This window comes from Peromyscus eremicus, chromosome 10 (genome assembly GCF_949786415.1).
Source record: "Peromyscus eremicus chromosome 10, PerEre_H2_v1, whole genome shotgun sequence".
In the NCBI taxonomy this organism is placed as follows: Eukaryota; Metazoa; Chordata; class Mammalia; order Rodentia; family Cricetidae; genus Peromyscus; species Peromyscus eremicus.
Genome location: NC_081426.1, coordinates 24,064,739 through 24,078,198, shown reverse-complemented (window position 1 = coordinate 24,078,198; position 13,460 = coordinate 24,064,739). Strand labels below are relative to the sequence as shown.

Here is a 13,460-nt window from a genome sequence, read left to right as displayed (position 1 = left end):
CCCCTCCCGTCTCCTCCGCCTGGCTCACCTTGTCTATGTCTTCGTGCCTTACAGGGAAGGAGAAGGTGAAGCCCAGGGGTAGTTTCTTGTGCTTCATCTGATGCTTGTCCAGGAAGTCAGAGATGCACTCGGAGATGTAGTCAAAGAGCTAGGCGTTGCACCAGAGTGGCATTGGGTCAGGGTTGGGACAGTAGCAGCTCTCTCCCCAGGGTCCCGTGGAGGTGTTAAGACGTTTGACCCCAGAGGCTGCAACTGTCTGCTGGACCTGTCTGCTGTTTGCTTCTCATTAGGATTCAGGCTGTGCACCTCCCCAGATGGAAGACCTTGCTGACTGCAGTCCCCAGGGCAATGTGGCACAAGACAGGCTGATCCTCTAAGCCCCCTCCCTCGCTTGTCCAGTGAGGACTGACTAGCATCAAGAAGCTCTGGGTGGAAACACATTCTTGGCCATGACTATGATTTCTGTCTCTTGTGCTGTTTCCTAGGTATTCTGGCCACCTGATCCCTGCTGAAGGCTGGTCCCAATCCCTTCCAGTGGAATGGTTCACATGACTATGTACTGCTGAGTGCTTTGCAGATGGATGAGGGAGCTGCCTCATAACATGCCCAGTCCCAGGCTGAGATGTGCTGAGGGAAGGCTGAGTGGCTTCGGGTAACTCTGGTGATGGGTTCTGCCTTGTCCTTGGGCATGGCTGGGGGTTGTGGCTTAGCCTGTAGCTCCTTCTGTTTCTAGGTCCCCAGTCTGAGTCTCCCTCGTGCTTAGGGGACCCTGCTGCTTGGGCAGACAGTGTGGTTCTTGCCACGCCACTTGGCATATACCTGTTGGCGGGTTAGTGGTGTTCTGTGGCAAGGTTGGGCTTTGTGAACTGAAGAAGCCTGGGCAAGCATAGCTTCTGGCTGCTCACTCCTAAGCTTTGCTTTCCCTCTAGGAAACTGGACAGAAGCTGGGTTCTCCTCTGCTGACCTCTCTTCAGCCCCTCCCTGTTCTGAGACGACTGGAATCGGGACTTGGGACACTTTAAGCCTCTGAGTCACCCTCTTGGGTCTCTCTCTGATGCTGAGTGGCCCACCATCACTTCTGTTCTCAGAACCCTCCCATCAGGACCAATTCTCCTGAGACCCTGGGCGACCTTGACCCCTAGCCCGCCTTTTCCAGCCCCTCAGGCTGCTCACCATCTCTGCGGTACCCGTCATGGCGTCCTCGGGGATGGAGTACATCTGGTGTTTGGTCTTCACGCTCCACTGCCCCGCCTCCCCCTCTCCCACCTTCACCAGCATCACCCGGAAGTTGGTTCCTCCCAGGTCTAAGGAGAGAAAGTCTCCAACTTCTGCAGGCAGAGGGAGATATGTTCAGCCTCATTGCCTATCTGACAGGTGGAATAGGTTTGGGGACCCCAGACATTGTGGATGAGGAGAAGCTAGCCTAGACGCTGGGGGTGGGGCAATGCTAGAGCTGTGGAAGGGTCAAAGGTGAACTGGGGAACATCAGCGGGAAACCCCTGCCTTAGGTAGAGACAGTCAGAACCCAGATAGCTACATAGAGACCTAGAGCAACGGACTACACTCTGGATAAGGAGGAGGTTCCCCAAGTGACCTTAGAGACAAAAAAGAAGCCAGTTCTCCCGAGGCTTGATAGCTCCAGGCTGGGCCTGAGCACCCCAGGGCTTCAGGCAACTGGAAAAAGACCTATCAAGTGACTTGGGGATGCCATCATTTGCCTAGGGAGTCCTGTCTAGGGACAGATGATCCCTGCGGTACCTGAGCCTTCTGGGGTGGAACGCACGTAGGTGGGCAACATCTTTACACTGGCCTCCTCGTGGGTCTCCAGCCTCAGGCCACGGTCCATCTCCTTCTGCATCCGCCTCATCACCTTCTTCAGGTCTTCCTCCCGCAGCTGGAACTCTGCCAGGATCTGCTCTACCTGTACAGGGAGGGCATGGGAGCAGATGTGGCTGCCACCAGGAACCTTCTCACACCAAGGGTCTCCTTTTTGTCTTCTGACCCCAGGTGCAGGATGGTCCACACGTCCGACTATTTACCATAGTTTATTTCAGATATTCCAGGCCCAGCCCCTCAGCAATTAGCCTGGGTGCTCTGCGGGGAGTGAACAGCAGGGAGATGGGTAGCCTTTGCTCTTAGCAAGATCTTTGAAGCACAATGCCTTGAAGTGCCTCCCATTGCCCCTAAGATTCTGGATGATGTGGTGATATATTGTGCACCCTAATAAATTTGCCTGAAGATCAGAACAGAACAAGTCACTAGATTAAACATAGAGGCCAGGCAGTGGTGGCACACACCTTTAATCCTAGCATTTGGGAGGCAGAAATCAGTCTGGATCTCTGTGAGTTCAAAACCACCCTGGACTACATGAGATTGATTCAATCTAGGAGAGAAACAGAGCCAGGTAGTGGTGGTACACACCTTTAATCACAGTACTTGGGAGTCACAAGCCTTTAATCTCAGCACTAGGAAAGTTGAGACAGGAAATAATATAGGTGGGCAGAGAAAGGTATATAAAGGTGTGAGGAGACAGGAACTAAAGTCTTTCTGCTGAAGAAGGCTTTTCAAGCTGAGGAATCCGAGAGGTAAGAGGTCGCTTGTTCCTTTGTCTCTCTGATCTTCAGGCAAATTTATTAGGGTATGCAATATATCACCACAGGACGAGGGGAGGAAAATGTTCTAAACGGGACTTTGGTGAGGTGGGACTGGAGCTGGCATTACCGTGTAAAGAGCCAGTTTTCTTTCCTACTGTAGGAGTTTATGGAATGAATGGGCCAGTATGCATAGAGTAGCCAAGACTAGAGTAGCTGGAGTGACCCCTAGTACCAAACAGGGGTCTGGTTAGCAAAGCATGGCCGTCCACAGTGTGCCGGCTTTAAGCCCAGAGGGAGGACACTCTCAGTATCGACACAGGAGACCTGTGCATGAGAAGCTCAGAACCAACACTGCCATTCCTGCAAGTGGATGGCCACGGTGGGGGATTCACCCTCCACATGATGGCGTAGGGTAGCTGGACCCTGCAGGGTGGGCAGTTGTGTGGCTGTTCACTTTGTAGAGCAGTGTGTGTTCATGCATATGTTAGTACACAGGGTAGTGAGAAGTCATTGCAAAGATACTTGTACTTTGAACCAAAAAGAAAAATGAGCGATCTTCTGATAAAAGTTACAGATCCATTTTTTTGATGAGAATTTTCTCTCTTTGTGTCTTGTACATAAGCTCGGTGCGTTGGAGGAATTTGGACTACAGCAGGGGCATCATCTTCCATTACCCAGATTTGCTCAGGGGGCTGGGTGGAACAGTAAACCCTGATAGACTAAGCAGGGCACAGTAATTCTATCTCCTTTGCTTGGAGCTTGGGCATATGACTGAATTCACCAACGGCAGGTGAAGGGAAACCTGATTTTAGTGGGAGAGGGGAATTCAATGCCTCTTCGTTTGTGAACACAGCTGTGTAAGGATGTGATGGTTGGCATTGCAGCAGCCATTTTGTAGCTGTGCAGAGACAAGAGGGAAAAGACTGTTAGCCTATTGCACACGGCAGAGAAGAGCGGTTGATTTCAGACCTAGCCAACTCTACATGCAGGTTATGGAGCAGTCACTTAAGGCATGGGAACTCTTGGTTCCCTTCAACCAAAAGCATTCCTAAGAGATACAGAGCATTGGTTAATGACCACTTAAGAAAAAAAAAAAAGCCCCCACATGGAGTTTAAACCCGGGGAAGTTTAAAGGAATGGGTTCGAAAGACAAGGGTTTGAACAAAGGCACTGAGCAGACACCAGCATCAGCTGAGAATGAGGGGAGCATGTAGCCAGCCACTTCTGCTCCCAGCCCAGTAGAGCAGGCCTCTAGAGACATACTCAGCGCTCTCTGGAACAATCCATGTTGTGTCCAGCAACCCAGGATGTTCCCCAAAGCAACACCCTTGGCTTCCTTTGTCTCTTTCCTAGACTTGTAGAATGTACTGAGAATGAGCAGCTGTAAGATGTTTGTCTCTCCCTTGAGGTACAGCTGTTCAAAGGGACCCAGTGACAGGTTGGGTGTGGTGGCACATGCCTCTAATCCCAGTACTCAGGAGACAGAGACAGGAAACCCTGTCACAACACTAAACCAAATCAAATAAAAAACAATCAAAGGGACCCAATTATAAGATACCCGTGGTTTTATATCAGAGACAAGTAGGGATGATCTTAACAAAAGTTCAACCTCAGGCCCTCTTGGGCCCCATCCCCGCCTCTCTGTCCAGGTAGCTCCTCTTGGTGACTAGAGGCTGGATTCCGGGTTTAGTTAGAGCTAGGGTTGGTTAGGGTTAGGGTTAGGGTTGGTTAGGGTTAGGATTAGCGTTAGGGTTAGGGTTAGGATTATCGTTAGGGTTAGGGTTAAGGTTAGGGTTGCCTTCAGTTCTAGACCTTTCACCAAATGAGCTAATACTTCAGGCTTGGGTCTCTGAAGAGGCTTAGGGTTAAAGACTCAGCCCAAGGTGACTGTTAGTGTCTGGCTGGACTATCTTGTTGACGAGGACCCTAAGTGACTCATTCTTTATGGAGTTAAGAAGAATTTCTCCAGATTTTAGAGGGTTTCTGTGACAATGTGATATAAGGTAACTGTTGTTTCCTTCTCTCAGAAGTGGCGGATTTGCGGGTCAATCTCTCTGTCTCATCACCTTCCTGTAAACATTGGAAAACCAAGTGTACTGGATGCTACCCAGGCTCTGTAGTTCCTAAGCCAGAGTGTGTGTCCTGAGGACCTGACACCAGTGAAACCAAACTGATGCCATTTGTCAGGAGGATCGATACTGTCTCTATCAAAACTTAATTTTGATTTGCAACTTCAGGACACAGAGTATGTAAACACTTCACAAGAACTACACCAGAACCTCTTCTCTGAAAGAAGACCTCCCCCCAAACACACCCTAATACTCCATATTCACCAGCAAGGCCATGATCAATAACCTAAGACACCTACCCCTACCACGCCACTTTCTGCATCTTTCTGGAGAAGGACGTAGAGTTTTCTGGCACTGAGGCAGTGAGATGGGACCTTCTGCAGAGCCCAGCCCCATTCTCATAAACAGAATTGCATCTGGCCTGTAGATCTGCCAACATTTAAAAATCTATTTAAAATCGAGATCCTTTTTTACAGGAAGTTGAGACTGCCAACAAACTGGGTCTGCATTCTCACTGAGGCTATAGGGAAGTGGGGAGCCTGCCCCCCAGTGGTAGAAGTGGTTTAAGTCCCCTGCCACAGAGCCCTCAGTCTGAGCTTTGGTCAAATCAGGCACACTGCAGTACTTCTCATAGTCATCCAGACCACTGGGGCTAGAAGAACACCCTCACATACCCCTACATCTCTTCCCCAAGCCTAGTGATGCAGGTTGGAGGGGGATTGCTGGACGGTGCTTAAGCTGAAGCTGCTAAGGGGTTCTGCTTTTGCTGTGGAGAGTGTCTTCCAAAGGTGAGTCCTGTCCCTGGAAACAGAAGCCCCTTCCTCAGATGGATGCCCATACTTCCAGCACCAGGTCAGTGTACAACCCAGGGGGAGTCTGACCAGGAGTGACTTCACAATTCTTTAGGCTGTAGGTATAGGAGGGGGAAAATGGGCATCATGTCTTGACAAAGTCTACCTAGCAGTCCCCATGGATTGTACACAGGAGCAAGAGCTATAGGCCAGGCCCACCCTGGCCATCCCTGGGTCTCCCCCACATTCCTGAATCATTCCAAGACACTCCTAGGACACTGAATACATACTGTCCAAACCCTCCCCATAAGCCCATAGAGCTAGGAGTGAAGAGGTGGGTGGTAAGCAGATGCCTGGGCTCGGAGCCTACACCTACCCATTGGGCTGCTTCCTACATGATTTGGGGACCTGGTTTTGGCTGGTGTCCAGTGAGACAGTCTAGTGTATATGTCTCTAGAAGGGTCTCATGTTGCAGGGAGACTCTGTTAGCTCGCTAGCTTCTCTTGTGGACCTTGTCTGAGAAGTCACAGGACACATAACCAAGGTTCAAGGTCACAAGCGAACATAGGGCTTTTTCTGTGGGAGGAGTCCCCTCCTCCCAATTCCCTAGGGAGCACTGGGAGGCCTCCTTAGCAGATGCCAGCTGTGGGCAGTGTGCTGTGTGGTGGGTGGGATATTAGAGAGGAGCTGAGAGCATGTTTGCCGTCTGTGTGTTCAGGAACATCTGTCCCAAGTACAGCAGCCATGTGAGGCCAGTGCTCATAGAGAGCCGTGGGAAAGAATTACATGGCGCTGGAGCCGGTTTGGGTGGTGAGAGGAGGCAGGTATCAGGGTGGGCGGAGAGAGCACTACTGATAGTCCCTAGAAAGTGGGGAGGTTGCATAGAGGAGAGAAGGGAGTGACCCCAACGACTGTGAGAAGCCTAGACTCCTGGCTGCAGAGTCGGGGCTTTGGGGGACAGGGTGGGAATGGGGGCATTAGGCTGTCTCCACACTCAGGGTACAGTGACGGTAAGCACAGGACGGAGAGGTGGCAAGGTCTAGAGAACATATACATCCGCTGACAGCTTGAGGCACAGGGGTTTTGGGTAGAGACACATCGGGAGGATCACTTGGGCTAGCCTGAGCCGCTGGAGCAGGGCTCCGTTGGGATTGAGCACTCTGGGAAGCTGAGCCAAGCACAAGCACGCCACCCATCTGCCTGCACACATTTGCCTCAAGTGTTTATGGCTGGCTGTGTGAGGACAGAGTTCAGGGAAACAGTGGAGATACACACTTGAAAGCCCTCAGCGTGGGGATTTCTTAAGGCTACAAGTCTGGATGAGGTCACAGGTCAGAAAGTAGGAGGAATGGAGCTGGCAGGGCCAGATGCCCTGAGCAGGCTTGGAGGTCCTACCTTAGAGTGCAGTAAAAAATAAGACACCATCGCTGGGCAGCGGTGGCGCACGCCTTTAATCCCAGCACTTGAGAGGCAGTGGTAAGCAGATCTCTGTGAGTTCAAGGCCAGCCTCGTCTACAGAGCTAATTCCAAGAAAGCCAGGGCTACACAAAGAAACCCTGTCTCAAAAACCATTAATGATAATGCACCATCAAGTGTTGTGATTACCAGATGAAGAGGTCTCCTTCTTAGCACTGGGAGAGGGGGCCCCAAGGAGCTGTGGATCTCAGAGAATCTGGACAAGGGCTAGAAAAGCCTGTAAATAAAAGCTACAACACCCAAGATGCAGGGATAGTCTCAGTGCCTCCATGTCCAGCCTCAGCCTGGCCTCTCTTTCCCCAGGCCCTCTGGTGGCTATATACACAGGAATGAATGACCTAGGTCAGCCGTCCACATACTCCAGAGGAAGAGAACCCCAAAGTCTTCCAAGTACAGCCATGAGGTATCCCTGCGAGATAAGCAGCACTAGAAAAAGCCCCAGTCTAGGCACGATTGTCCCAGGAGCAAGCCCCTGTGAACTCCTCAAGAGATGGACAATAGTGGCGTCAGTGAGGAGGGTATGGAGGGAAGAAGGGCCACATCCAGGACTCTTACAGGACTGCATCTGCCCTTCCAATGGCCCATCAATCCCCCTCCCCAACCTGAGGGTGCTGGCCTCAGAGTTCCCCTTCCGATTCCAGGCCTCTGGCCTGTGAGTGGCCCTTACCAGAGTCAACTGGGCTCCGCTCCTGGCGGTATCCATAGCCATCTCTCTGAGAGGACAAGCAGGAGGTAGTTGGGGAAGTGGAGATGTTCCTGCCTCCTGAGGCCACCTGCTGCAGGTGAGCGCTGTCTGGCTGAGTGTTGCAAGAGACAGGCAGCCAAGGGCTTCTGCACTAATGGGCCGGCTGAGCGGCTGCTGAAATACTCGGCCTACTTCCACAAGGTCAGGGCCAGGCCAGGCCAAAGGACCACGTGGGGTCGGGTTTGACAAAGGCCACAAGGATGGGGCTATGAGGCAGGCTGCTCTGCTCTTTGAATGCTGCTTGGTATGGCTGTTGAGAGGCTGACGAGGTGGCTGGAGCCAGCCCATCCACACCCCACCTCTCAGACTTGTTAAGGAAGACGGTAATGGGTGCCTTGAAGGGCTGAAGGGAAGCAGGTATGTGTATGATGAGGAACTGTGTGTGCCAGTGAAGCTTCCAACTTGCTCTAGGAGCAGTGGGGATCCCCATGGGTTTTCATCTGTGGAGGGTTGGCTATGCATGTCACACAGTCTGGGTGGGACTCCATCATGGAACTTGGGTGGGAAGGGGAAGCTGGGAAAAGGAAGGAAGCCAAGTTTCTGTGAAAAGGATAGAGCTTGGCCATGGGGTCTGGAATGGGGGTGAGGATGGGATGGGAGGGGAGGGGAGGGGAGGGGAAGGGAGGGATACCTGTGCAACACAAGCAGGAGTAGGTTCAGGTCCTCGGGGCTGCCCTCACATGTCCCCCAAGTAAAGCAATACATGTTTCACTCAGAGTTTTTTACTGGCGTGGACCCTCCTTAAACTGCCTTCAACCCAAACAGCAAGAAATAGAACGGAGGAGGCCACTGGGTTTGTGACAGCAATGCTCAGGACACAGGCTCCCTTCCAGTTCCTCCATGAGGCTCAGACACCCCCTGGTCCTTCTCTTGGGCTTGGCCTGGAGTGACCCCAACATACTCTGCACTTGCTGGCATCTCCAAGCCCTGCTAAAATTAGCCACCATTGGCAAGTAGGTCAGGGTACAGAGGGTGCCTTATCAGAATGCCAGGTTCTCCCACGATTGGCCAGGATGGTCACCCCTTGACACGATTGATCCCTTTCCCAAAATAGAGCAAAGCTGGCCTCACCAGACCTCATATGACAAGTCACTGACCCCCCAACCCCTGGCTCTGAGCCCCTTTTGCTGTGGGGAGAGAATACTCAGGCCTGAATTTGGGGTGCCAGGCCAAGGAGCAGCTGCCTGGGGGTCTTGCTTCCATCTCCTGGGGCAAGCCACAGCACAGACGAGGAGGAGGCAAATCCTCAAGCTCTGGCCTCTGGGAAGTGGGAGGCGGGGTGTGGACCAAGGCAAAGCCAGAGACAAACCAACTCACTTTCAGTCTTGGCTAGACTGTTTGGACAGGAGCAACAAGTATCCTCCCAGAACCCGTTCCAAGGGATGATCTCTTTCCATTCACTGATACCTTTAAAAGGAGAATGGGACTAGCTGGCTAAGCACAGAGAGCCAGGTTCTAGCGACTCACACTCACCCTCCTGTGAATCCATCTTGTCCCTGAGAACCGTGCCGAAGCAAGGGCAGTGTAACACAATGCACTTCCTACATTCAAGAGCTGTGACTGGATGGCGTGTCCAGAGACGAGGGATCCAGACAGAGGGACAAGATCTCATGATGGATGCACAGGACATAAGAAGCTGCACAAACCCCATGTCTGCTTAGGATTTGGAGAAAACAATAGAGCTTTGCAACCATGACTTAGGATGTCTCTCTAGCTCCATCTTCTTCTGATAGAGTGAGAGAAGTGAGCAGACCAAATGGGTCATTTTCTATAGCTTAGTTGATGCTATGCATCCTTCTTTTTTCTCGTGTGTGTGTGTGTGTGTGTGTGTGTGTGTGTGTGTGTGTATGGTGTTTGTGTACATGCACCTATGCACTGCCGTGAAGAAGAGGCCAGAGGAGGGCATTGGGTGTCTTTTTCTAATACTTACCATCTTATTTTTTTGAGACAGGGTCTCACACTGAACAGGAGGCTCATGCTTTCGGCTAAGCTGGCTGGCTAGTGAGCTCCTGGAATCTGCCTGGCTCTGCCCTCCAAATGCTGGTGTTTCAGTAACATACGCTCACACTTGGCTTTTATGTGGATACTGAGGATTCAAACTGAGGTTCTCTTACTTGTACAGCAAGTGATCCTACCCACGGAGCCAACCCCTTCCCCACCCCTGTGCCTTCTTGTTTAAGAAGCCAGTTCATAGGCATGACTGGATTTTCTTTTTCAGTCACCTCAAGGTGATGGCATATGACAAGTGTAGTATCTGATATTCAGACTTATTCATTCTAATATCAAGAAATGGGCCACAACATTGTTCAGTACTTACACACAGTCATAACAGGTCATGCTGAAAGCTGGTGAGGTAGTTAGTGGGTGCCATGGAAGCCTGATGGCATGAGTTTGGTTTCTGGAATCCACGTAAAGATGAAGGAGTGGGGGCTGGGGAGATGGCTTAGTAGTTAAGAGTACTGGATGCTCTTCCAAAAGATCCAGGTTAATTCCTAGCATCCATGTGGTAACTCACAACCTCTGTTACTCTAGTTCCTTCTTCTGGCCTCTCTGGGTAACCAGGCACATACATGGTGCATAGACATACATGCAGGCAAATCATCCATAAATATAAAATAATTAAAGAAAAAAAGATGGAGAGAACCAACTCCACGGAGCTATTGTCTGACCTCCCCAAGTGTGCCAAGGCATGTGTGGCTCCCCCCCTACACACACATATATACAATAGTAAGTTAAAATGTTTAAAATAAAATTTTTTTTGAAAGAAGTAAGATTGATCTATTATTATTTTTCAAAATTAATGTATATGGGTGTTTTGCCTGCATCCATATTGGTGTGCTGTGTGTGTACAGTGCTAGAGGGGACCAGAAGAAGTCATTGGATCCCCTGAGATTGGAGTTACGATGGTCGTGAGCCACTGTGTGAGTATTGGGAATGAAACCTAGAACAGCCAGTAAGTGCTCCTAACTGCCAAGCCGACTCTCCAGCTCTCGGGTTGATCCTTCACTCTTAGCATATGCAGAGATCTGCCTGCCTCTGCCTCCCGAGGCCTGAGAATAAAGGAGTGCAGCACCACTGTCCAGCTCTGAAGTTGCTTCTTAGGGGGTATTGTCACGGCAAAAAGTGACAGTACAGCATGCAAAGACATCAGTGACATTCTGTTGAAAGGGATTGGCAGCCACCCTCCTGTAGTTCTCTGTTGGACACCGCCTCTGCTCTACAGTTTAGGTACATCCCCCGTGCTGTGTTTAGGTCTAGCCTGGGTAATTGATAGGGTCTTGCAGAAATGACGGCGGCTAGGCCATAAGATACTGTGACTCCTGTCTTCTTCTCTCTCAGTCTGTTCCCTCTTGAGGAAGGCCAAGCGCCTTCGGTGGGAGCATGGTGTGGGAAGCTGAGTGTCCCCATGACACTGGGAAAAGGAAGTGAAGAAACTGCTAATCTGCCATACTGGAAGCAGATCTACCAGCCACAGTCAAGCTTCCTGACGCTGCTGCCCAGACACTCCTTGACTAAAACCCCAAGAGAGAACAGAAAGCAGACCGCCTGCTGGACCCACAGAGACCGTGCAGTACGGTAAGGTCAGCTTGTCTTGAAAGTGGCTTTTAAATACAGCACACATTTCTTTCTTTCTCTCTCTCTCTCTCTCTCTCTCTCTCTCTCTCTCTCTCTCTCTCTTTCTTTTTTTCTTCTTCGAGACAGGGTTTCTCTGTGTAGCTTTGGAGCATGTCCTGGATCTCACTCTGTAGACCAAGCTGGCCTTGAACTCACAGAGATCTGCCTGGCTCTGCCTCCCAAGTGCTGGGATTAAAGGCGTGCGCCACCACCACCCGGCCAGCACATTTCTAATATGGGACAAATGGTTGTTTCTTTTTGATATTGTTTGTTAATGACATGTTTTCCTCATGTATTGATATGAGTGGATGATGTTGATGATATTCACATGGGAGGAAATACAACAAATGGGCCGCCAAAACGGTATAAATATGAATAGTTTTATTTTTATTTCATTTTGCCTGCATGTATGTCTGTGTGATGGTGTTGGATCCTCTGAAATCGGAGTTACAGACAGTCATAAGCTGCTATGTGGGTGCCGGGGATTGAACCTGGGTCCTCTGGAAGAACAACCAGTGCTCTTAACCACTGAGCCATCTCTCCAGCCTGAGTAGTTTTATATTTATATATCTGTACTTTCTACATTTTCTGTGATGAATGTTTATACATGGAATATTATTTTTACTTTTAAAAAGATTTATTTATTGTTATTTTATGTATATGGAAGTTCTGCATATATGTATGTCTGTGCATTACATACATGCTCATTGCCCACAGAGGCCAGAAGAAGGTATTTTATCCCCTTGGAACTAGAGTTATTAATGGTTATGAGCCATCATCGGAATCAAATTTGAGTCTTTACAAATACCCTTAACTGATAGTCATCTATTATTATAATTATATTTTGAGACAGGGTCTCACTATGTAGTTCTGGCTGGCCTGCATCTTGCTATATAGACCAGGCTGGCCTCAAACTCACAGAAATCCACCTGCCTCTGCCTCCCAAGTGCCAGGATTAAAGGCAGGAGCCACCACCGCCCAGCAGCTGGCGTATTGTTTCTAAATTAGGTTTAAAAGTAGAACAGAATGGAAGGACCACACTTAACTTTTTTTTTTTTGTACAAAGGCTCCAAGGCCCAGATTTACAGTTAAATTGGCCAAATTTCTAGGCCCCTTAGCCAGAGGGAAAAAAAGTGGATGCCAGGGAGCCCACAACGCCAGCCCATCCCCCAGTTGACCTGTTCTCTGGCTGCTCTCAGTACCAGCCAGGCTCCAGGTACAGACCGACTGATGCAATGGGGTATGGAGGCCAGTGAGTGTCGCAAGTGTTTGCTTACTGCAGAGTGAACTAGACATTGGCTGGGCCTTTGTGTAAAGGGCCAGGCCACGGGCCTGGTGAGTGGGAGGTGTCAGGCAGTGGGGAGTGGTCTGTGACTAGGATGCTGGGATGGAGAACAAGAGGCAGGTAGACCAAAAGCCAGCAGAGCACACCCCGACAAACGCCACAGCTAATCTGAGACCAGTGACTACATCTTGTGGGATGCTATGGCAGAGTTTTGACACAAGTTACAGCTTGTGTGCTTTGTGGAGACTGAGGCCCGTGAGAGAGAAGGGATTTACAAGGATGCCTCAGCTAGAAAGCACTCAGTGGGAGTCATACCCTGGCTATTCTGATTCCAAGACTGTTCGGATTGATCCTCTTCCTCCTCTTGCTCCTCCTCCTCCTTTGAGACAGGGTCTTGCTGTATACCCATGACGTCCTCAAACTCATGATCCTCCTGCCTCCACCTCCCAGGTGCTGGGATGACAGTTGTTCAAGACTTCATTCTTCCTGACTAGATGTGGAGGGAGCATTCTAGGACCAAGCACACATGGCCCGGAAACAACCTCAGAACTGCTTCCATGGAAAACAGATGCGGAGGCTTCAGCTTTAGCTGGCAGATGAGGGAATGTGGTAGCCAGTCTGCTTGTCTCTGACAAGCTGGGGAGGCTGTCAAGAGCAACATTTAGAAGCCAGCACCACAGGACGTGTGGTGGGGTTAGGGCAGAGTGCGGGGCACGGGGTGGAGACCCGGCAGAGTGAGGGGCACGGGGTGGAGACCGGGCAGAGTGCGAGGCACGGGGTGGAGACCGGGCAGAGTGCGGGTCATGGGGTGGAGACCGGGCAGAGTGCGGGGCATGGGATGGAGACCGGGCAGAGTGCGGGGCATGGGATGGAGACCGGGCAGAG

At 50.6% G+C, this 13,460-nt stretch overlaps 1 protein-coding gene across 1 annotated transcript in view; it reads right to left on the bottom strand.

The window, feature by feature from the left end:
• Nucleotides 1-13,460, bottom strand: part of Gck (glucokinase) — a 38,979-nt gene that overhangs the window by 7,908 nt on the left and 17,611 nt on the right. The window contains exons 2-4 of the mRNA XM_059275014.1: nt 1,759-1,921; nt 1,174-1,328; nt 29-148 (exon numbers count right to left, since the gene is read on the bottom strand). Of these exons, the coding sequence (XP_059130997.1) occupies nt 29-148; nt 1,174-1,328; nt 1,759-1,921 (438 nt within the window). The remainder of the gene's footprint in view (nt 1-28; nt 149-1,173; nt 1,329-1,758; nt 1,922-13,460) is intronic.